This window comes from Anabrus simplex, chromosome 5 (assembly GCF_040414725.1).
Source record: "Anabrus simplex isolate iqAnaSimp1 chromosome 5, ASM4041472v1, whole genome shotgun sequence".
Taxonomy (NCBI): Eukaryota; Metazoa; Arthropoda; class Insecta; order Orthoptera; family Tettigoniidae; genus Anabrus; species Anabrus simplex.
In genome coordinates, this window is record NC_090269.1 from 182,558,537 (window position 1) to 182,582,961 (window position 24,425).

At 38.7% G+C, this 24,425-nt stretch overlaps 1 protein-coding gene across 1 annotated transcript in view; it reads right to left on the reverse strand.

Moving 5' to 3' along the window:
• LOC136874423 (uncharacterized) overlaps nt 1-24,425 on the reverse strand; it is a 463,178-nt gene that overhangs the window by 14,564 nt on the left and 424,189 nt on the right. The window contains exon 14 of the mRNA XM_067148056.2: nt 11,912-12,261. Within this exon, the coding sequence (XP_067004157.2) occupies nt 11,935-12,261 (327 nt within the window). The 3' untranslated portion in view covers nt 11,912-11,934. The remainder of the gene's footprint in view (nt 1-11,911; nt 12,262-24,425) is intronic.

Below are 24,425 nucleotides of genomic sequence, written 5' to 3' on the forward strand. Positions count from 1 at the left end.
GCAACAAAGCCTGCTTGTTCCGTGGATATCTGAGGTTGCAGGAATGGTTTTAGGCATTGATTTATTATGTAGAGCAGAACTTTGCTTGCATGGGATATTAATGCAATAATACGATAATTGGAACAATCCCTTATAGACCCCTTTTTTGTGAAGAGGAATTAGTATTGATGTTGTCCAGTCCTTGGGCCATTCACCAGTTTTCCAAACCATATTACATACCGAATGCCCTCCTCCTCCATCACTTTCAAGATTTCTCCCGAAATAATGCCCTTTTTAGTAGTGTATTTCCATAGTCAAATATGCATGTTACAGTATTACTTCCATTAGTGTTGTAGAGTATTTATGTGAACAAGAATAATCATTTGCCATCAATTTACCACAAAAATAAATGTAACTTATCCACATTTGTATTTTTTGTACTTTAACAGTATATTCCAGCAGAGTGTCAATCTTTATCTCAAAATACGAATTCTCAAGGGTCTTCAATATTTATTTAAGAATAAAATCATAAAGCCACATTTTTCACAATTCAATTTGGAGTTTTCATATTTCATTCAACAGGATAGGGCAGGGGTCTTCAAATGACGGACTCCAGTCCAAATCCAGACCCCGACGCCTTTTTTCCCCAAACCTGCACAGCTTATACGATGTCAAGAGTGAGGAAAAAGGGGGAAAAATTAGAATTTAAAACAGTAAAAATATCTTGGAGAGTAATGTACGGCTTATACATTCCTTGGCCTAAAACAATATTTACTCCACAAATAGCAGTACCAAATTAGGAGATTGAACAGGCTTCCTATTTGCTACCTCTGAAAAAGAGAAGGCAACATAGGCATCTTTAATAGTATCCTGGATCTTAGGTAGGGCAGAAATTGTAAACGAGAATCTTGCTGAAATGGTCAGAATGTTATTTCCAAGTGATACAAAAGTGATTCAAGTTGTGAAAAGTATACCACAGTATGCTGCTACAGATATGTGCAGTGTAGAATTTTTATCGATGGATGTTCATACTAAACTTAAGTAGGAAATGAGTGATACTTCTGTGTATTCTGTGGCTCTGAGCAAATCTTTAGATAAGACTGACTGTGCTCAAATGTCGTCCCCCTGTGGGTGGGGGCGGTAGAATAACACCCATGGTATCTTCTGCCTATTGTTAGAGGCGACTAAAAGGGGTCTCAGGGGCTCTGAACCTTGGAGCGTGGGTTGGCAACCACGGGGCCCTTAGTTGAGTCCTGGGATTGCTTCCACTTTCTTGTGCCCGGCTCCTCACTTTCATCTATCCTTATCGACCTCCCTTGATTAACTCTTGTTCTTTTCTGACCCCAACGGTATTACGTATGGAGGCCTAGGGAGTCTTTCATTTTCACGCACTTCGTGGCCCTTGTCTTCCTTTGGTCGATACCTTCATTTTTCGAAGTGTTGAACCCCTTCTATTTTTTCTCTCTGATTAGTGTTATATAGAGGATGGTTGCCCAGTTGTACTTCCTCTTAAAACAATAATCACCACCACCAATCACCTCCTCAAATGTCATATACATTTGTTTCATTAATGGTGTTTGATTTGTGGAAGACACATCAGACGCTATACAACATTATGTCTGAGTATAATATGAAATAGGAAAATCTGTTACGTGGCAGCAGTGATGCTCGTAGCATGGTGGGAAATAAGAGCCGCCTGATACATCATATTCAAGATCAAAATAGTAATGTTGTGTTTTGCCACTTCATAATTCACCAAATTGCCTGCTGCCATTTCTTGATGGATACAGTACCTTTGTATCCATCTCTTGGCACAGGCCAGAGTAAAGTGTAGCTTCCACTGTAGTCCCAGTCTCATCCATGGCTGTGACAATATGGAAGCTGCTGGGGTATGGGTGGTGCTGAGTATTGACATTCAGAGCACGACTAGTGCATCTGAGTGTTATGAAAGGTGTTACTCATAGGGTCAGTCGTGCTGCAATAGCACTTTTTGACCCAGTGAGGAAAGCAATGGCAAACTACCTCACTCCTCGTCTTGCCTAGTATGCCTCATTTTGGTGCTGCTATTGGTTTTTGCAGTTTCCTTTTTACCGCATAACTTTTGGTGGTGCTATTTGAGGATCCAACCAACCTCTGGGCTGATGACCTAACAGACAGAAAATTCACCAAATTGCACTGTGCAGTAAGTTGCCTCCTGAGCTGTCAGACGTTATGAGTACAGTCACTATGTAGTTCATTTTTTATGCGAGAGATCACCATTGATACACAAAGTTCTCAGAATTTACTTTGAAGAACTTGGTGCCATGCACACATATCTTTGGCTTTGAAACGATGTTCGCAGGCTTAAAAAAGGAAACACGTTTTCCAGATTTTTTCAAAAAGAAAGATGAAATGAGAAGTTTTTTCAATGGGTGTGACATTAAAGACAGCAACCAGAAACATCAATTCATCAACTTTCTCAACGATGAAGAAACAATCCAGCAGACTGCTTTCTTGAACTGCTTGATCTGTATGATGTTGTATGACTTGTTCAAGCTAACTAAAATCTCTTTATTCAAGACTTGCAGAAAGAAATAATAAATATCCCCACCTTCATTTGTTATCTTGTAACGAAGATTTGTTTAAAAAATTGTCACATATTTGTACCAACTGAAGAGAGAATTTGATGAATAAATTGGATCAACAAATCGTATCAACAAATTGGAAGACATTTTTCAGACTGTCATGAAACCCTTTTTATTGATCCTCGGAAGGAGATTGGTGTACCAAAGCAACCGAATAGTGGAACTTTAGATGAAGGCATGCTTGCTTGGAGGGGCTGGTTATGTTTTTGAGTTTACAATCCATCTAAAATTACTATGACATTATGATTAGGATGGTGTCTGTATAAAAAACTGCATACATTTGCAAACTGCTTATTTATGAGACAAGTAGCATGGCCTTAAATAGTACCGTCCTTGAACTTCTCAGTCTGTATTTAGGCCTAAGGTATTCTGTTTACATGGATAATTATTACAGCAGTGTTGCTCTTGCAAAAACCCTACATGAACAGAATACTACCATTTGTGGGGCAATCAGGTTAAACAGGGGAGTACTAAAAGACCGTAAGGACCAACAAAAATCCTTCAAAAGAGGGGAAATGACCTTCAAACATGACGGGGAAATTCTTTTTTTTTTTTTTTGGGGTTGTTTATAGTCGCTTTAACTCCAAGATCTTATGGCGACTCTTACATATGATTACAGAATAATAGTAGTAATAATAATATTGTAATTATAAAATGTAAAGAAAAAAGTAAGTATAATATAATTACATTTTGGAGTGCAAGTCAGTGTCTTTGAGGAAGTTTCATTATTGATTAGTATCAGGAAGTGGTCACTATTTCCTTGGAGTGTTGAATAAACAGACCAGGTGAAAAGGGTTGCTACGTCCGGTGTGCAGATGGTTAGGTCTATACTACTACAGGTGCCGTGGGCTATGTCAAAGCGAGTTGGAGCAGTAGAGTTCATTAGAATTAAATCAAATTCATCAAGTATCTTTTCTATCTCTTTTCCTCTTGCATCAGAACTATGGCTACACCATAACGTGTTGTGGCTGTTGAAGTCGCCTACTAGGATGAATGGTTTAGGTAGTTGGTGGATAAGGTTTCGTAGATCGTCACCTTGAAACAAATAACTGTTTGGAATATAAACATTGCAGATACATAGAGAAGGTGGTAGATGGACTGAAATTGCTACAGCTTCCAAATTAGTGTTAACAGTAATTTCTTTGGCATAGATATTGTTTTTGATATAAGTAGCTACTCCTCCACTCACATGATTCACATTAGTTCTATTTTTGTGGTAGACACTGTAGAGTCTTAGATTGGCAGCAAAGTCGTTCTAAAAGTTTGTTTCTTGGAGACAGATAACAGATGGTTGGTGTTTGCTTATTAGGAGTTGTAGATATTCAAACTGTGATTGATAACTGTTAAGATTCCATTGGAGTAATGTTGCCATAATAATGATCAAAAGCAGAACGAGGTTTATCTCCATTGTTATACTGGGAAGGAATTGTCGTCACTGGAATAGTCTGGCGTTACATTGATATGCGTTGGGTCTTCCCTTTGACTGGCGGATTTCAGTAGTTTTTTTACTATTCGAGTGCTTTTGTTTTTTATGCTTTTATCGGTATAGTAAGGATAGAGTTTTTGAAGGGCTTTAACAAGATCTTCTATGTCTTGTGTGTAGTTTGAAGCAATTTCTGATATGTCCTTGGCACCAACTGTATTTTCAAAGAAGGACTGGAGCTGTAGGTAGCTGAGGGGGAATATTGATGGGTCAGCTTCCAGAACTTGTTTTACTGGCAGGAGCATATCACTTATTGATTTTTGTGTGTCTGTCTTGGGTTTCTTGGAAGTGTGATTTGTCTTACGGTTTTCGATTTGTTCAGGAGAGGCCAGTATGGATTTGTTGCTATCAGGAGGATTTGGATTAGTTGTTTCACTGCTAGCTAGTGAAAATGGCCTTTTACATCCAGGAAAATTCACTGTTGTAGGGGTGGCGTGTGTTTCCATAGGTGCTGCAATTTCTCTCTCAATTTGAATTCTGGAGGAGGGAGGATCATTACAGACTTGGCTAAGTGCTAAGTCAGGGTTGGTCACTGAAGTGGCTTCTTGAGTAGGCCTATCTTTTGGGAGTGAGCTAGAAGAGCTAGAAGTACCGATGTCTGTTTTGGGATTTTCGACCTGTGACTTTTGTGAAATCTCTTGGAGCTGAGGAAAATTATTCGAAGAGGATTCATCTTTTGGAAGTGATACATTGTTAGGACAATCTGTGGCCAGATGTCCTTTGGTATGGCAAAGAAAACAAGTGGGTGAGTCGGATGATAAGTAAATCCAGTAGTTTGTACCATCGTATTCGAGATGAAGGGATTCGGGGAGTTTATTGAAGTCTTCATTTTGAATGTACATTTGTCTTCGAAAGCTTAAAATGTGGGAGAATCCTGGAATTGACAAACCTGCTCTGATTGGGGTAATCCTAGACATGATTTTCACACCAAGTTTTAACAATTCCTCTTCAATAACATAGTTTGGGATCACAGGACAAACGTTGGATAATATAATACGCTCGTTTTTTGTTAGAAGGGGTCGTATTTCCAGTGATACATTGTTTATTAAGATCTTAGGGTTTGTCAATATCAGATCTTCGACATATTTCTTACTAGAGAGAAAGATGCATATCCTTCCGTTTGATATACGTGAAACAAACCGAATGTTGCTAGGGGTTGTAAGTTTACCTATAGCTAGCACATAATCCTTGATACTGATTCCGCCATGAGATTCTATTACAATAGCTTGTTCTTTGGAGGGGTACGACTGTATTGCAGCAGAATAATTTAACCTTGAATTACGTTCGTTGCTAGGCCTACTTGTGACGGTTGTCATTTGGTTACCTGATTCACTGTTAGGATGTGGAGGGTTATTTACAGTGCTGTTATTATTATTTGTTGGCTTGCATGGTGTCTGTTGAGGAAAAATATCATTGATTTTTTCATTCATTGAATTCGATAGATGCCGACCCATATCAACAGAGATGGCCATTTTGAGTGGGTCAACAAAGGGTTTTAGGTTATCTGTATAGTTCTTCACTTCACACAAGGACCACGGAAATAATGTCAGGTATCTTACTTACAAGAATGTAGTAGGTAATCTAAATATTTACGTCTGATCACTCTTACACTAATGTAACGATTACGAACCTCTATTATATACCAAAACTTGAGCAAGGTAATTACTCGCGAATATCATCAGTCACTGCCTTCTCGATCCTGTGAAATTCTTCTTGTCTCTTGGATGGACAAGAAAATAATCACAATGATTTCATCTATGCATTCTGCTGAAATGGTTGAAGTCACTTCAAAGTTCGGCAGAAAAACAATGAAGCCAGTATCCATTGAAGATTACAATCAGCATATGCATGGAACAGACACAGCTGACAAATACCTTGCTCTATATCCCTTCATGAGAAAAACTTGTAAATGGTTGAAAAAGGTTTCCTTCTGTTTACTATTATGCAACCTCTTCAATTCTTTCCAACTCTTCCAGAAGTCCAATACCCTGACAAAAATTACCTACCTACAGTTCATACAGACAGTTTCCAGATACTATCTTGAAGATCATAATCCTCCTGCCACTGTCCCAGTCTCAGCCCTGATCCAAGTCAGAACAGCCTCTCCAGCTCTCTCTGACACGTCATAACTAGCATCCACCTCACTGCATTCCATTCACCAGCCCCCCTCCCATGAAGAGCCACCAACTAAAGATCCCCCATCATGTCTGGATGGAAAAGTGAATGAACATGTTCTGTTCAAGTTTCCACCACTGAAAACTGACCCTTACTTGACAAGAAAATGTAGAGTTTGTCTCAAGAAGAAAAAAGTATGTGACACAAAATGATACTGCAGGAAGTGTGGCATCGCTCTGCACCCTGGAGCATGTGACACCAGATATAACACCTTAAAATCATACTAGAATTGCTTCCCCAGGTATGTTCTAATTTCCACATTATTTCAAAATGTAATATAGGAGTAGTAAATATTTTTGTTCCACAGTGCAAAAGGCAGGACTGGCACGTAAGGACTTTTGAAAATGGGTGGGGTGGAGGTTTAAATGCCCTGGCTACTTCCTGGTAGTCAATGTGTTAATAGCACCTACAATGACCGGCATACTTAAAGGATCACTTGAATTTTCAAAGGAAAGAGCATGTTAAATTGTGAAACATTAAAAAAATTATTTACACTGATTATTTTCATGAAAAATCTAAGTAATGTTATTTGTTATTGCTACCCTTAGTTACTCAACAATGTTTTCATGAAAATAATCAATGTAAATAATAAAACAAATATTTCAACAATGTTTTTATGGAAATAATCAATATAAATAATAAAACAAATGTTTCACAATTTATTATGTTTTTCCCTTTGAAAATTCAAGTGATCCACTAATTTTGCTGGTCAGTGTATTTTTGTTTAAGATAGAACCAAAGTCAAGCACCACTTCTTAAACTGCCCATGGACTTAACGGTTTTGATGGCAGTGTACTCCTATATAAACATCAAATATTACATGCACACCTACTTGTTGCACACATCAAGAAGTGCTGTATAGTCCTGAATACCACCTGCACTTTTTATTTTTTTAATAGAAATATTGCTCCTTAAATTTGTGTGCAGGTCATATTTAAACCTTTTGTATTGTGATCTCATAACACATTGTTCTGAAGACGTATCAATGGGGCAAAAGCAGTTTCATGTTTCGCGACTTGGCAATGGCTGAAATCTCGCTTCTATTCTTCTATACAATATTTTAATCATGTACATCAAATGGGTGAACACCTAATGTCATACAAATTTGATGTAACGTTTCATCTGGGTGATTTTATATTCAATTGTAAACCACAAGCCAAGACACAAATGTGATGAATTTTTTTCAGTTAATGTTTACCATATTGCCATGACTGTGTAATAACTTTTATTCTGCATGTCTTATACAACCTTATGAACTGTCGATTTTAATATTTATTAATGCATATTTTGTTGTCAATAACTAGCCTATGTAAAATATTGGTTATAATGGATGGAGATGACCTCTAGTAGGTTGAAACTAGTATGAAGATATTGCAATATTTAAATAACTTACATCTTCAATAAATGTGTATTGAATAGGTGGACCTTCGCTTAACTTCATATTGTAACTGCTTGTCAATACGGATCATCATCATGTAAATTGTAACTTACAAGAGTTAAATCATCTCAAGGGATTATAGCTCTCTGCCTATTCTGAATGTAACAGTGCACTGATCAACTGTTGAGAAGAAAAATGGTGGCTATTCCTGTCCACGCTGCTAATACAACACAAAGTCCTAAATTGAAGCACTTTTGTATTAAGCATTGGTATATATATATATATATATTTTTTTTTCTAGTGTGCACGGGACCATCGATCAAAAATGTGTTCCTGACATTTGTGTGGTTTTGTTGGGGCACATCAAGGATTTCATTAATATAATTGAAAGTTGCATCCCACTCATTGGCTGAATGGTCAGCGTAGTGGCCTTCGGTTCAGAGGGTCCCGGGTTCGATTCCCGGGCGGGTCGGGGATTTTAACCTTCAGTGGTTAATTCCAATGGCCTGGGGACTGGATGTTTGTGCTGTCCCCCACATCCCTGCAACTCACACACCACACATAACACTATCCTCCACCACAATAACACGCAGTTACCTACACATGGCAGATGCCGCCCACCCTCATCGGAAGGTCTGCCTTACAAGGGCTGCAATCGGCTAAAAATAGCCACACAAAATTATTATTATTATTATTATTATTGAAAGTTGCTCCTGGTTTGCTATGAACACAATGTCATCCAAATCAGAATTGAAAATTGGCACATTAGCAGTTTGCTCATAGTAAAGATACAATCCTTCAGGTTTTCATGACCATAAATTATGGCATGGAGGATCGACTCACTCTCCTCACTACCGGAGTGGAAGAAGTTCACAGTCTTAGTGTTAAAATTATGACATGGAGAAAATGACTTTTACCTTTCTACGATATCACTTCAAGCTAGCAAATATATAGGAAGAGCTACAAAGAGACAGTAACATTGTGCTGAATAGCTTGTTCCCAACTGAGCGACTTTCTGCAACACAACACAAACTGGAACAGCTGACCAGGAATGCACTTGCCCCCTTCCACTTCCCCTCTCACATCATATGCTACAGTGCTCCCAAGTCCAGGCGGCCTTTAAGTACTGGCGAGTGCTTTGGTCGATCAGAATGCTACATTTTTCTTCAATAATTTAAAAATATATGGCAAGAAATTTGTTATGCTTTCAAAGACATCCTGCAAATGTACAGGCCTAGAGCTCCCATCAGAATGCTTTACGATGTCAATTGGTTCAACCGTTCTCTCAAACTCGCTGTAACAAAAATCAGCGAAGTGTTTTAAAGATATAGATTCTTGCTATGTAAGAAGAGGATGAAGCATTATTTCTGGGAATTAATGGTATTTTCTTCATTAGCTCATTCCATTTCTCCCCATTGTTACAAATTTATTCGAGGATATGGTAATTTAACTCCTTCTGTTCCATGTACATTGCAAATAATATTCTCAAAGCTTATAAACTAACAAACCCTCTGCAGGAAAAGAATGAGAATTATGTGCTCTATATGAAGAGTAAATTTCCATTAATGTCTCCAGAAGACAAATTAGCACTCTTGTCAATGGATGAGGTTCATATCAACTCCCCAGTTAGATTTAAAATGGGACAGGATAATAGGCACTGCAAGGAGCGGTGATGAATGTGCCACAAGTGCATATGTTGCACTTGCAAAAATCCTATGTGAACAGAATGGTCCATAGTGTACTTTCACCTTATAAAGGTGTTGCCCATATTGTACCTGTCACTAATATTCATGGTGAGGATTATTTAACACTATGAAAACAATAATTTGTGGTTTAAAAAAATAGGCTTCGAAATAGTAGCAGTTATTGCAGATAACAGTGCGCTGAACAGGAAAGCAGTGTCTCTTCTTAGTGATCCATGAAGCATGTTTACAGCCATCCCAAAGATAAGAACAGGAATCTCTTCTTTATCATAGACACTGTCCACATTTTACAATGTGTTTGAAATAACCATTTAAATGTTAAGGACCAGCAACTGTATTTTCCAGACATAACCGAGTATGAGAAAATGCATGTTGCATGTTTTAGTGTGTTGAAACATCGCATTCATTGGAAAAGAAGAATCTTCTAAAATATGGGTTTTCTCTGATGCTGAAAGCTTCGTATCCAACAAATTTGGAATGCCAAAATGATTCTTTAGCACTGAACATTTGTAATTATCCCCTAGCTGTTGCCCTGAAGGAAATAGGACTTAAGAGAAACTTGGACTGCTAGGAAAGTACAGCAAATTTTATAGAAATAATCTATATGTGGTGGGACATTGTAAATGTCAAAACCCTATCGAAAGGCAAACGTCTCAGGAATCCTTCTCAGGAACCTATAACCAAAGTCTCCTGTCATATTGAGTATTTGGAGAAGTTAGTGCAATGGCTAAATAATTGGAAGTCTAGTGATTCTTCTGGAAGACTCAGTAGAGACACACTGTACTGACTCTCTCTACAAAGGGTTTGTCAGAAATGGCAAATTATTTTCTCATTGCCTGGAAAAGTGCAGACAGATAACTTGGAAGTTCAGTTTGGTAAATATTGACAACTTGCAGGTAGTCAGTACAATATATCTCTCAGGCAAATATATGACAGCTGCAATTACTGTGAAGTTTTTATCTGGTATGAAATAGGGAATGGTAAAGCTGTCCATTCAAGCTTAATAAATGCAAATGACAGGGAAGAATTGTGTCATCCACACACAGTGATGTGGTACTGTACACATCATACTGTTTCATAATGATGAATAAACTGATACAGAAGGATTTTAAAACACAGTTTTTACATCATTCCAGTCAGTTGAATGTACTGTTACATGTAACTATGAAATGTTTGCTGCCTGACATTTTTATGGGCCACAAGTGTTCCAGCCATTCGACAGATCTCATTCAATGAAACATTTCCATACAGGTAGCAATATATTGATTAATAATTATGTGAAAGACTTCAATGATGATGCTAAATCTAAAACTCTTGCCCAGCAATAAAAGAAGAAACTAATGCAGTGAATTGTAGTGTTTAGTTCTGATTATGGCAATCATTTCATAAAGAAAGTACAGACTGCTTTTAGTGTAAGAACTATGGCTAAACTTAAAAGCAGACAATTAGTTTGTATATTAAATTAAATTATCTGATATTTTTCTGTAATTGCTCTATGAAACCGTCAGTAATTGGTATTTTAAACTTCTATATTGATGCCCATGCCAAATAATGGATATCATTCATTGATTAGGTAATTATAGTATGACTGTATGCCAATTTATAGTTTGTGTATTTTAAGTTGATCTTGTTTTAGTGGCAAGTTTGTGTGTCATGTACTGTATTTTGTTATTAAAGCAAATATATGGAGTCATTGATTGTGCATGCCATTCTTATAGCTGATGTGTTTTAAGATGCTGCTGTTCTTGTTTAGAAATTGTATTGCAAAATATCTTAGCCTATGAATTCATCAGTACCTGCTGTAAAATCAATTATTTCACTTTCATCTTGAACAGAGTGTGAATGTTTTGGAAACTACCAAACAAAGTATAGGGATAGCTGTGTACCTATTTGTGTAAAACTTCATTATTTAACCCTGACAGTAACACGTCTATAAATATCGCTTTAGTTACACCACGTAACTCAAAGATGTGCCACTCTAAGCCTATTATTTAAAGTTTCGTTTTAAGTTACCAGATGGAATGAACAAGGAATAGAGGTGGATGGAGGGGATAACTCTCCCCTCCTTATGAGGACTAGATGGCATTCATTCGCACGACACGCCAGAAAATCGTATGGTGTAATTGTCAGGGTTAAACATTGGTTGTTTTTGCTGAATAATCCTTACATTAGAAATGATCAATAATACACCTTACACGTTTTGGTTCAGTAATTGCTTGGTAAAAATAAAGATTGAACCAATTGAATGTGCGTGTGTGAGTATGTGTTGAGTGTGTATGTGTGATAGCTTACTGTAAATTCGAACTGAAATAATCCACTCAAAGTGTTTAAGTTACGAATGACATGACGTACGTCCATAGCCTGTTTTCGGCCTTTGCACTGTGACATCATGAATCATATTGCAAGGCCTTCTGTAAAGGTGGTGTTGGTTTCAACATACTGCTTACTAGGGGATTTAACCATCACTGCTATAAACTTTTGGAAAGAGAGTGCAGTACAACAAAAAAAGCACACTTGCATTCATCATCACAAGAATGTAACCCTCTCCTCAAAAAAGGTAACTACTTACCTGTTTTAATGTGGAGCTCAGTTTTAACTTGTTTCCTTTCTTCTTGAAAAAGCCTCTGGCTGAGATGGCTTTCTATGGAAATCTACAGGTAAAATGACAGTCTTAACAGGAGTCAGATCCTCTTCCTCTAAGGTCCAGCGCCATGCCTTGTTGTCCTGAGTGATGCTGCGGACCACCTTGGCTTCTCCACGAGGACGGGCCAAGCGCGGCTGCAGTTTGGCCAGTGCCAGAGATCCACTCCCACTGGTCTTATCATTATCTTGGTCTTTATCTTTATCATTGTCATCATCTTTCTCATCCACCACTTCAAAGGAAGGCATCTCATCTTTCTTCTTCATGTTGTCTGTCATCTGAAACAATATGACACCTGAATGTTTGAAGTACTGCAAAAAATATCAATAATATTTAATGATACATAGATGTAAAGATAAAAAATTAACAATGAAGATATAGAGGTAGTTAAGGATTTTATCTTCCTTAGTTCTACAATTAATTGCAAAGATGACTGCAACCCTGAAATCAAGCAGTTACTGGCACTTGGAAGGAAAGCTTGGAAAAGCAGAGACATCAGTGAGAGAACCAAATGCAGGTGCTGGTCAGTGCCATTGTTTTCTCTTATCATCATCATCATCCTCATCATCATCCTCATCATCATCCTCATCATCATCATCATCATCAGTTTGCCCTTCCAGCGAGCTGGGTAGGGTGTTCCAAAGTTGCCTATTCAAAAAGATTTTGTTGTCCATGACAGATTCCCAATTCCACCCTCTTCTCTCGACGTCTTCCCTCAGTTGGTTCATTCATCTTCTTCTTGGTCTTCCAGCTGGTCTTCTACCTGTTATTCTCTTTCCCAAATAAGCACATGGTAACCTTGTGCTATTCATTCATTTCATCATCATCATCATCATCATCATCATCATCATCATCATCATCATCATCATCATCATCTGCAGTTTCCAGCTGTGGGCCGGAACATAAGCCTCTCCATTTCCTCTTGACTTCCCACCACTTCTCCCTAGTCACTCTTGCCCAGTCCTCACCTCTTCTCTGTACGCAGTCTTCCACTCCTTTTATCCACCTGTCTCTTGGTCTTCCTCTTGGTCGTTTACCTGTCATCTCCATTTTGTGCATCCTCCTCAGTATCCTTTCCTCTGTCACTCTCTTCATGTGTCCATACCATCTACGTCTAGATGCCTCTATCGTATTATGTAGTAGCTCTTCTTTTACTATATCTCGAACCTTCTAATTTCTCATCTTATCCATTCATGTCACTCCTATCCTGCTTCTCAGAAATTTCATTTCACTTGCCAGTATGCTATACACGGCTCTCTGCCATCTGAATAGGTATATAGTACATCCTGTATATCACCCTTTTGCTTCTCTGAGGGACATCCTTGCTCCAAACCAGGCTTCTGACACTTTTCAGGAATGCTCCTGCTTGTCTTCCACGCTTGATTATTTCCTTATCATTTCTTCCACTTTCCTTTATGATATTTCCCAAGTACTTGAAACTCTCTACCTTCCTAAGCTGTTCTCTTCCAAGCAATATCCCTCTCGTAGGTCTCCTCTTCTTTCTAGTTGTGATCACTACCTCGCTCTTTTGGGCATTAAATTTCATTCCATATTGTTCCACCTCATCTACCCAAGCATCTAACTGTTCCTGGATATCCTCTTCCCCAGACTAACAGGTCATCTGCAAACATCATCACTTTCATTTTTCCTTCTCCAATTTTTCTTGCCACTTTTGTCATTATCTCGTCCATATTGAGAATGTATCTTCGAACACCATATTTATTAACATTCAACTGTTTGATATATGTACCAATAAACATATTTACAAAAAAAGGTAAAAATTTCCCAAACAGTTACTATGAAGAGCACTTCCTTGTTTTAATCCACCTTTTTGCTCAAACCAGCCTGTTCTCTCTCCTCCTATTTTCACACAACTGACACTCCCATTGTACATCTCCTTCACTCTTTCTACGGTCTGTTTCTCAACACCTTTTCTCTGCAAGGCTTCCCATACCTTGTTTCTACACACACACAGTCATAAGCTTTCTCAAAGTCCACAAAGACCATCACAAGATCCTTACCCCATTCGTAATGACACTCTTGTAGCTGTCTTACTACGAATATAAGGTCTACTGTAGAACTTCCTGATCTGAAGCCATACTGCTCTTTTCTTAACTTTTCTTCCACCCTATTTCTGATTCTATTCTCCAGAATCTTCTCAAACACCTTTGCACAGTGGCATATCAATGTGACTCCCCTATAGTTCTTAAACTCTTTTCTATTCTCCTTCTTGAAAATGGGTATAATTACCCCCTTCTTCCAATTTTCAGAGGTCTTCCTTTCCTTTCATACTACTTTCAACACATGATAAAGCCACTGTTTCCCTACCTCTGCTGCTGCCTTCACCATCTCAATAATCACTTCATCTAACCCTGGGGCTTTCCCTCCTTTCATCTCGTCCAGTGCTAGCTCCACTTCTGCCCATGTTAAGTCATTTTCTTTTTCCATATTTCTTACTTCCTCCCTGCTTCTACTTTCTTCCTCAGTGCATCCTTCTGGGTTTAGTAAATCTTCAAAATACTCCTTCCACATTCCTTTGAGTTTCTCCATTTCCTGCATTTCATTTCCATTTTCGTCTATCATTATACCATCTTCCCTCATGCCTTTTCTCTTACTCTTGACCATTCCATACAGTACATTTTTATTTCCTTTGCTATCCTCTTCCATCATGTTTGTCCACTTTTCCATCCATTTTTTCTTCTCCTCTCTTACAACCTTTTTAGTTTCTTCCTTTTTGGTCTTATAATTTTGTCTTGTCTCTGTTGTCCTCTGTTAAAACCACACTCTGCAAGCTTTATTCTTCTCCCTAACTGCTGCTTTGACTCTGTTGTTTCACCATGGGGTCTCCTTGCATCTTTTCCTGGCACTAGTTCTCCCACTCACTTCTTCTGCAGTTTTTACTAGTGTCCTCTTGAACCTTTCCCATTCTTCCTCTCCTGTTTTTGTATCATCTGTTGGTAAGTTCAATCTTAATTTTTCCTGGTATTCTTCCTTGGTTTCCTTTTCCTTCAGTTTCCATATTTTGATTCACCTTTGCTGCTTCTCTGTTCTCTTTCTTTCCATCATTGTTCTCAGTTTCATTACCAATAGTCTGTGGTCACTATCTAGGGCCTCTGATGGTATTACCCTTACATCTATAACATTCCTCTTCATCTCCCAGTCGTAGATCATGTAATCTACAATGGATTTCCTAGACCAGTCACTGCTTTACCACGTTATCTTATGGCTTTATCTCTTTTTGAAGCACAAGTTCCCGACCATCATCCCATTTCTTTTGCACAAATCCAGTAGTCTTTCTCCTTCCTTATTTCTATTTCCCCATCCTTCTGCTCCAAGCACATTCTCATAACTCTTATTTTCCATGCATACGTGGGCATTCAAGTCCCCCATTACCACGTTATTTTGTTCATTCAATTGTCTCTCCAATTCTTCCTCAAAGTCATCTTTCTCTTGTTGCATGCATCCTGCTTGTGGAGCATACACTTGTACAATTTCCCAGGTTTTTCTTTTGACTGTTATTTTGACTTTTATCAACCTGTCACTTATCCCTTTTACTTCCTCTTTCAATTCATTTCTTACTACCACTCCTACTCCATTTTGCTTTCCTTCATCATTTCCTATCCAGCACAACCAAAAACCATTCTGCAGCTCTCTCTTACCCTCACCCCTCCACTTAGTCTCTGCCAGCCCTAGTACATCCATTTTTCTTCTTGCCATCATGTCTACGACCTCTTCTACTTTTCCGGTCAATGTTTGTATATTCAGTATACCAATTTGTAATCTCACTCTGTCGTCGTCTGTTACATCCATCCAGCTTATCGTGCCTTGTTTCGTTTAACATGCCCAAACCATTTGAGTCTAGATGACCTAAGTCTTTCCTCCATCGATTCATTTAGACCTAGAATATGTAGGAATATGTAAGGATGGGAATGAAATATGACTTGTACAGGGTCATTTTTGTTCTTTGTGAGACCGTCTCATTCCATAGTAGGTGTCTAACGATACTGGGCATATAAGGGCATATAAGTCTCTGGTAAGACCCCAAATAGAGTATGGTTCAAGTGTACGGGACCCTCACCAGGATTACTTGATTCAAGAACTGGAAAAAATCCAAAGAAAAGCAGCATGATTTGTTCTGGGTGATTTCCGACAAAAGAGTAGCGTTACAAAACTGTTGCTAAGTTTGGGCTGGGAAGACTTGGGAGAAAGAAGACGAGCTGCTTGACTAAGTGGTATGTTCTGAGCTGTCAGTGGAGAGATGGCATGGAATGACATCAGTAGATGAATAGTTTGAGTGGTGTTTTTAAAAGTAGGAAAGATCACAATATAAAGATAAAGTTGGAATTCAAGAGGACAAATTGGGGAAATATTTGTTTATAGGAAGGGGAGTTAGGGATTGGAATAACTTACCAAGAGAGATGCTCAATATATTTCCAATTTCTTTGCAATCATTTAAGAAAAGGCTAGGAAAACAACAGATAGGGAATCTGCCAGCTGGGCGACTGCCCTAATTGCAGATCAGTAGTGATTGATTGATAAAAGTTAGAGTCTTTGGCTACTCTGTTTGTTATTTCTATCTCAGCTCTGTTATTACTGGCCATTACGCTTCCTAAGTATCTCAATTGGTGTACTACTTCAACTTAGTGGTCCTGTATTTTTATGTTGCATTCTGTATTATGTCTGCTTATTTTCAATGTTACTGTTTTTGATGGGTTCAATTTCATTCCATAATCATCAAACTTCTTACACCATGCATTCAGATTATTTTGCACTCCCTCCTCTGTTTCTCTACACCTACTTATTTATGGCTGTGAAACATGGAACCTAAAGAAATCTGACAGAAGGATCAATGCATTTTTGAGCTATGGTGTTGACAATGTTTGCTAGGAATACTGCAGACTGCCAGAATTAGTAATAAAATCTTGAACCAGATCAAGCCAAAAATCTTCTAGGAAGGGAGTATAGTGACACAAAAGCTATCCTATTTTAGCCACATAATGAGAAGTATCTCCTGGAAAAGGATGTCATGCTTGGAATGACGGGTGGAAAAAGAGGAACTGGAAGATCAAGATTATGTTGGTTAGATGGAGTCAAAGGAGATACTGGCATGGTAATCTTGAACTGAATAGAACAGAACTGAAACAAGAGCCAAGAGCCGCACTTTACTCGACTGAATGGATGTAGAAAATGAAGAACGATACTACTACTGCTGCTGCTGCTGCTGCTACCAAGTGAGTTGGCCGTGCGGTTAGGGGCATGCCGTTGTGAGGTTACATTTGGGAACTGTACTGTCGGCAGCGCTGAAGATAGTTTTCTATGGTTTTGCATTTTTACACCAGGCAAATGCTGGGGCTGTACCTTAATTAAGGCTATGGCTGTTTCCTTCCTACTCCTAGCCCTTTCCTATCTCATCGTTGTCATAAGACATATCTGTGCTGGTGCAATGTAAAACAACTTATTAAAAAAAACTACAACGGAATAAAATTTATTGTGCTGATAGTACTGACATGGCCTGATATCCCAGAAGAAAACCAAAGATTGCCATTTGACATTGGCTGTAAACACTGGTATATGCACATTTTGTGATTTTATATCCAAAGTGTCTGTTCTGGTGTATACTGGATATTTGTAATTGATTGGGTACAAGGATTGATGGAGCTGGTAACCTCTATGTTAACCTCTTAAAACAACATTTATTATTAGGAAAGGTTAGAAAGGAAGCACCCATGAATGTGAAAAACTAACAACTCGTAATACAGTGGAAAGGGAAAACTACAAAATCGATTGTTGATAGGCGTGATTGGAACTGTCTGTTTTCTGAGTCCTACTGGGTGTGTTTAGTGCAGAGGCTAAGCTAATTTCTTTCCATACAGGCAACTGTGGTTCAAATCCTTGTGGATCTTAGAGTAGAATTTTCATCTGAAAAATCCTGTGGTGTGTCAGAAAAGGCATCTTGTCTTAAACTCACAGCCAAATCCAAGATGAGCCTGGGTAGCTCCAGTGACCCGAAGCATTAGTGGGATAAGCTCATAGAAAGTTCCATTGTTTCCTAACTCCAATGGTACTTAATACTCTTGTCAGTGCTTTAAAGCACTAAGTCACCTCAGTCAGAAAAGTGTACAGCACTGAAGGGAATTGGAACAGTCTACCTACCGAGACCTACTGGGTGTGATAAGTACCGTGGCTAGGGTTCTGTCTTTCCATAAAAGCAACTGTGGTTCAAATCCTTGCAAACAAGCTTGTGCTGAGACCGTTTCAAACTTCTACATTTCATTCTTCTTGATCAGTTCCTTCAGCTCAAAGGATTCTCTTTCACAGTATGGTTTATCAGGATCTTGTTACTGGTATTTGCTTTTTTTTTGCTTTACCAGAAATCACGAGATTATGAACTATTAATGGTGGTGACCATTGTTTTAATGAGAAAACAATGGAATTATTAACCCTATTTGATCTTTCCGCAACAGCAATTGACCGTTTACAATAAAGCAGGTCCAGTATAACTTATTGATGTTCTCCAAGACAATCTCTTATGAAGAACTCAATCCCCCTTCAGGAAAACCATAATGTTGAAAAACATTTTTACAATGAACTAAAACCAAACTCCATTGCGCAACAGCCCCAAAGGGCCATGGCCTACCCAGAAACTGCTGCTCAGCCCAAAGTGTAGCAGATTACGAGGTGTTGTGTGGTCAGCACAATGAATCCTCCTGGCCGTTATTCTTGACTTTATAGACTGGGGCCGCCATCTCGCTGTCAGATAGCTCCTCAATTGTAATCACTTAGGCTGAGTGGGCCTCAAACCAGCCCTCAGATCCACGTAAAAGTCCCCGACCTGGCCAGGAATCAAACCTGGGGCCTCCGGGTAACAGGCAGGAATGCTATCCGTACACCACGGGACCAGTTTTTACAATGCTTTTTGGTTCTTTCAAATGAATAACCCAGTTGCAAAACCTGCTCATTGTCAAAAATATGAAAAGTGAGATAGTGGTAACCATGTCTCCAGTTTGCTATTAGCTATGATAAAAACAAGACTTTTAGTTCCAAAACCAGCTATAACACCTTTGAAATTAGAAAAGAAATTTGTAGACTGTTGCAATACATGCTAAGTGCAAAGTGGGCAAGGATGCAAGACCTGCTAAATGCACAACGCCATGTTTACTTTTGCAATACCTGTTAAAACCATTGAGACAATATGTCCGTCCTTACAGTTACGGATGCAAAAGTTGTTATTTCAAGCTCCATAAGGATTACATGGGGCATACAAAACTAACACGATATATTATTGCATGTGGTTATGAAACTAGTCCTAACTCCTGGAGTTAATTTGGCCAGACGGCTTCATTTGACAAATGAGTGGAGAACTTTTTCCTGTGAATTATCAATGAATTCTATACTTTTAGGTTAGTCATGTTGGGTCTGGAAGTGGTTACTGTGTTTCTTCTTTAGTTTTTGTGAATGAGAATGAGAATGGTTATGGTGAATCCATTTTGCATAACTACAGTGTCAAGAGAGAAGATACAATAAATCAAGAGAATGGTGTTGTCGAAAAAGAAATTATGATTGTTGAGACCAAACCTATGAGGTCTAGAAAGAGGAAGATTTCCAGGACGGTGGAAAAGGGCAGGAAATAAGAGAGCAAGGTGAGTTTAAGAATGTAAACAACCCTATAAACTGATTGACAATAACCTAATGATTATTTCTTCCTGAGATAGTAATGCATTGGTGCAGCATTGGTCTGTTAGCACAGATTTTATGCCTAGTCCTCTGGAAGAAGAGTGAATGAGGTCAACAGAATGGCCATTTGCCTGTATTGTTTCAGATATCAATCAAAAGCTTCCCTTCCTCCAAAAATAGTAAATAAAAAATCCATCTGCAAACACATGAATGGGAAACACTGAAGTAAGGAACTTTCCATGCATGATATACAAAGAATACATCAGAACTTTAGCAAGGAATTAGATTGTGTGTGGCAGAACAATTTCTTATTGCAACATGTCTCTATCAGTTCTGCAAGAAGAACATCCAAAGTAGGTAAACCCATAAGGAAAAAGAGTACTCACTTCATTTTACTCAAAAGAAGAGATAATAATAATGTTACCGGTATTGGCTTTACATCCCACTAACTACTTTTATGGTTTTTGGAGATGCCAAGGTGCCAGAATTTAGTTCTGCAGGACTTCTTTTACATGCCAGTAAATCTACCAACAAAAGGCTGATGTATTTGAGCACCTTCAAATACCACCAGACCGAGCCAGGATTGAACCTGCCAAGTTGGGGTCAGAAGGCCAGTGCCTCAACCATCTGAGCCACTCAGCCCAGCAAAAAAATAAAAATGAAAATGTAGTTGAAAAATGTTAGGGTGTGTAGAACATCATTTGTGGGCAATCTTCAAATTGGCACAGATAGACTACACAGACTGTCGAAAGTATTTTGAAACTGGTACAGCTCTCATTGAAACAAGGAGGTGACAGGTGAACACACAAATATGAAGAAAAAAAAGATGCTGTAATTCAGCACATCAAAAAGTTTTCAAAGCCACTATTCTAGAAGCAAGAAGTGCAACAGACAGTATCTATATAGTGAACTCAGTGTTCACAAAATGTGGTCTGTATACAAAGAAGAAAACCCAGAGAAGCTCCATGTTGAATATGATTACTACCCGACAGTATTCAATGACAGTTTCAGTATTGGCTTTGGAACCTCATATGTAGACAAATGTTCTACATATTCATCCTTTGAGAACAGGATCACAGCCAAAAAGACACACTCAGAGAGACATGAATTACAATTGAAGCTGAAAGTTCACAAACTCTATAGTAATCAGTTTTACAAGAAACTACAAGAAGAGATTGATGGCCAACTTACCTTTAGCTACGACTGTCAAATAAATCTGGTACTTCCAAAGGTACAAGACCAAGCTGCATACTATGCATGGCAGTTATACCTGTATAACTTTATAATCTGTCAGGGGCACTCAGGTTGTTCTCAAACTAAGGACAATACGTATGCTTATGTTTGGACAGAAAATAAGTTTGCCAAAGGGTCAAATCAAATGTCATTTGACAACACGGAGGTCAGAGTACAAAATATATTATGGAACAAAGATATACATACAGCATTAACAAAGGCCACAGATATATGTACCTCTACCTATTAAGACAAATGCAGCTGAGATCTGGTCAGTGACAAAGAAGCAACAATCAAATACAGGCAGTAAAATAAAATTTCTATGATAAAAGTTGTAAGAGAGAGAGAGATATCGTGATATCTGGATCTGACCTATGGGATCAATGGATAGAGAGAAGCTTACAATCTGGAAGATGATGTTGGAGCTGGCGATGTGCAAAGTTTATGATGGAAAAGGAGTTACAGCTATTATGGAAAAGATGAACGCTTCTGAAGGGAAAGGGCAATATGAGGAAGATAGCATCTCTGAACTTTTACCAAATCCCTGAAAGGGAAAATTTCCATTTTTCCCATAATATGGTTAGCATAAAATGCTAAATAGTTTGCCATGGTAGGGGTGTGGCCACACACACAAAAAGAAAAAGAAAGCTTTGTAATCATTGAACTCAGGGATAAAACTGATTTCAGAAGGCACGATCAAAGGTAAATGCATAACTACTCTAGGATGGTCGACAACTTTGTGTGTGACTAAGACACCATAAGAAGAATCATTATTTAAAGAACCATTATTTAAAAGGACGCAAACTTGCAAATGACCTTCTATGCTGATTCATTTAGAAGCTTGGAACATGTTGATCAAATGTTTTACTATGAGCAGAGAAACTGATAATCTGTAATGTGTGTAGCTCCCCTAGTGAGTAGGGGCAGTAGAATACATCCACAGTATTCCCTGCCTGACATAAGAGGAGACCTAAAAGGGTAATAAACCCTCAGCAGTCTCAACTTAGGAACATGGGTTGCTGTAGACACCCTAGATGAGTCTGAATTTGCTTCTGCTTGTGTCAGCCTCCTTCCCTTCATCTTTCCTGTCCAACCTTCCTTGTTCAACTCTCATTCTTTCCAATCTCGAAGGTTTAGGTTTGGAAAGCCTAGGGAGTCTTCCATTATCATGCCCTTTGTGGCCTTTCTCTTTCTTTTACCGATATTTTCATTCTTTTCCTTTTTTCCTTCTGATTAGTGTTAAGAGAGAATAGTTGCCCAGTTTGTACTTCCTCTTAACAATAATTACTGCCACCAATATAATACCAAATACAGGAAGCTAAAGAGGAGAGAAACATACTCTTATGATAAATACAAAACATGAAACTCTCCGTAGGTGGGGACAGTAGAATACATCCAAGTCATTCCATGCCTGTCATACGAGGCAAATAAAATGGGCTCTGTCTTTTGCTGATACCCTCATTTTCAGAGAATCGGACTTCTTCCATTTTTTCCCCTGTATAATGGCCATTTGCACTTCCTCTTTAAACAATAATCACCACTACTACAAGTGTATGTAGCAGTAATTATCTGAGTTTCAGATTAGGGTGGAAGCCCTGAGACTTGAACTGAGCAACTGTCTCAATACTGTATTTAGTTAAGATGAGCATGGAAAACACCTCTCAGAATAGCCATGGTTACTGTACAGGATTTGAACCTTGGACATCTATATAATGAACCTTTCCAATCATATTCACCTTGGCTATTTATGGCAACTGATTATGGAGCTGTTGTGGATTGAACCAATCTTTTGGTTGAGGACTTGACATCCACTCCTGTTATGGTACTTAAAAATAAGAGACCCATGTCAGTTGAATTCCTTTCAGAACAATATTCTGCACAACAAATCAAGATTTCACAACTTACTTTTATAAGCTATTTTATTGTTACACAAGATAGCAGAATGCAGAATTTCTTTCCCAGAATTCCTTTTTGTTTCCTAAACTCAAACAAAGTTTCAGTCTCATAGAGTATGTTGAAGAAAGAATCACATGCAAAATACCAAGAAATACGCTTATATTCTCTAATATAAGGGGCAGTCAAATGAAAACCGAACACCTGCCACAACACACATTCCGCGCGAAAGGTGGCAACACTGTTGTTACGTATCAATATTGCCATTGCTGTGGTAGGAGAACTGCATAGTGACAACTCACAAGTGCAAACAGTTGTTGGGTTATGTCTTTGTTGGTGCGCGGACTGGTCTAGTGTGTTCGTCAAACTGTAGAAATGGAGGCAAGCAAAAAAGAATAGAGAAGAGTGGTGCATTTTCTGGTGGCTGAAGGTGCTGGAGCATATGTCTGCTGTGTATGGCGAACATTGCATGTCCATGATGAGTGTGTACGAGTGGCATAGGAGATTCTGAGAAGGGTGCACATCACTGGAAGACGATGTGTGCCCAGGACAGGCCCATCGAGCCATTACTCTTGATGTGATAGGGCAAATTGATGGGCTTTATCAAGGGAAAACCGACGAATCACGGAGGAAGAAATTCATGTCCAGGTTGGCATTAGCCATGGCTCCGTGCATGCCATCATCAAAGATCACTTGCAAAATTTGTGCACAGTGGGTTCCGCATCAACTATGGAGGGATAAAAGATTGACAGAATGGCGTCATGTCTGAGTCATCTGTAGCGGTATCACGAGGAAGAGTATGCATTTTTGTCCCATATCGTCACAAGTGATGAAACGTGGTGCCATTATTTTGAGCACGAGAGCAAACGACAAAGCCAACAATGGAAACACTACAATTCTCCCCCGCTAAAGGAATCCAAAGCTGTTCACACAAGTTCCAGTAAAGTCACGATGACCTCCTTCTTTGACTACAGGGGCCCTCAACTTGTCAACTTCCTTGAGAGTGGAACCACAATCAATGCACAGCTCTCTGAAGACACTGTACAGAAACTGCGATGCACAATAAAGTCAAAACGCCTTGGAATGCTGTCGGACGGAGTCATCCTGTTGCAATATAATGCTCGCCCTCATACTTCTAATCTGGTGAAGGCTATGCTTCAGCATTTTGGTTTGGAAATACTTCAGCATCCTCCATCCATACATTCCGGATCTTTCTCCTTGCGATTTTCACATTTTTGGTGACCTGAAGAAAGACATTCGTGAATGTCAGTTTCTTTCAGATGAGGAAGTGCAAGAGTTGGTGTGGTTGTGGATCTGTCAGTGACCTACTCTTCCTACAAAACTGGAGCTGAACATCTCATCTCCCAGTGAGATAAACACATTAATGCATTTGGTAATTACTTTTGAATAAAACCATTCCATGGTCACATGGTACTGAGTGTTCAGGTTTCATTTGAATGCCCGATAAATATCAGTTATTTCTAGAATAATATGAGGAAAACATGAACCTGATCAGCAACAAAACAATTAAAATGAGACTTGGCTTTGAGAGTGGAACGAAGGATTTCATACAGGTGGAATTCTTCAATTGATGTGGGTCTCTTATAAGTACTATAACAGGACTGCATATCAAGAGGATTTT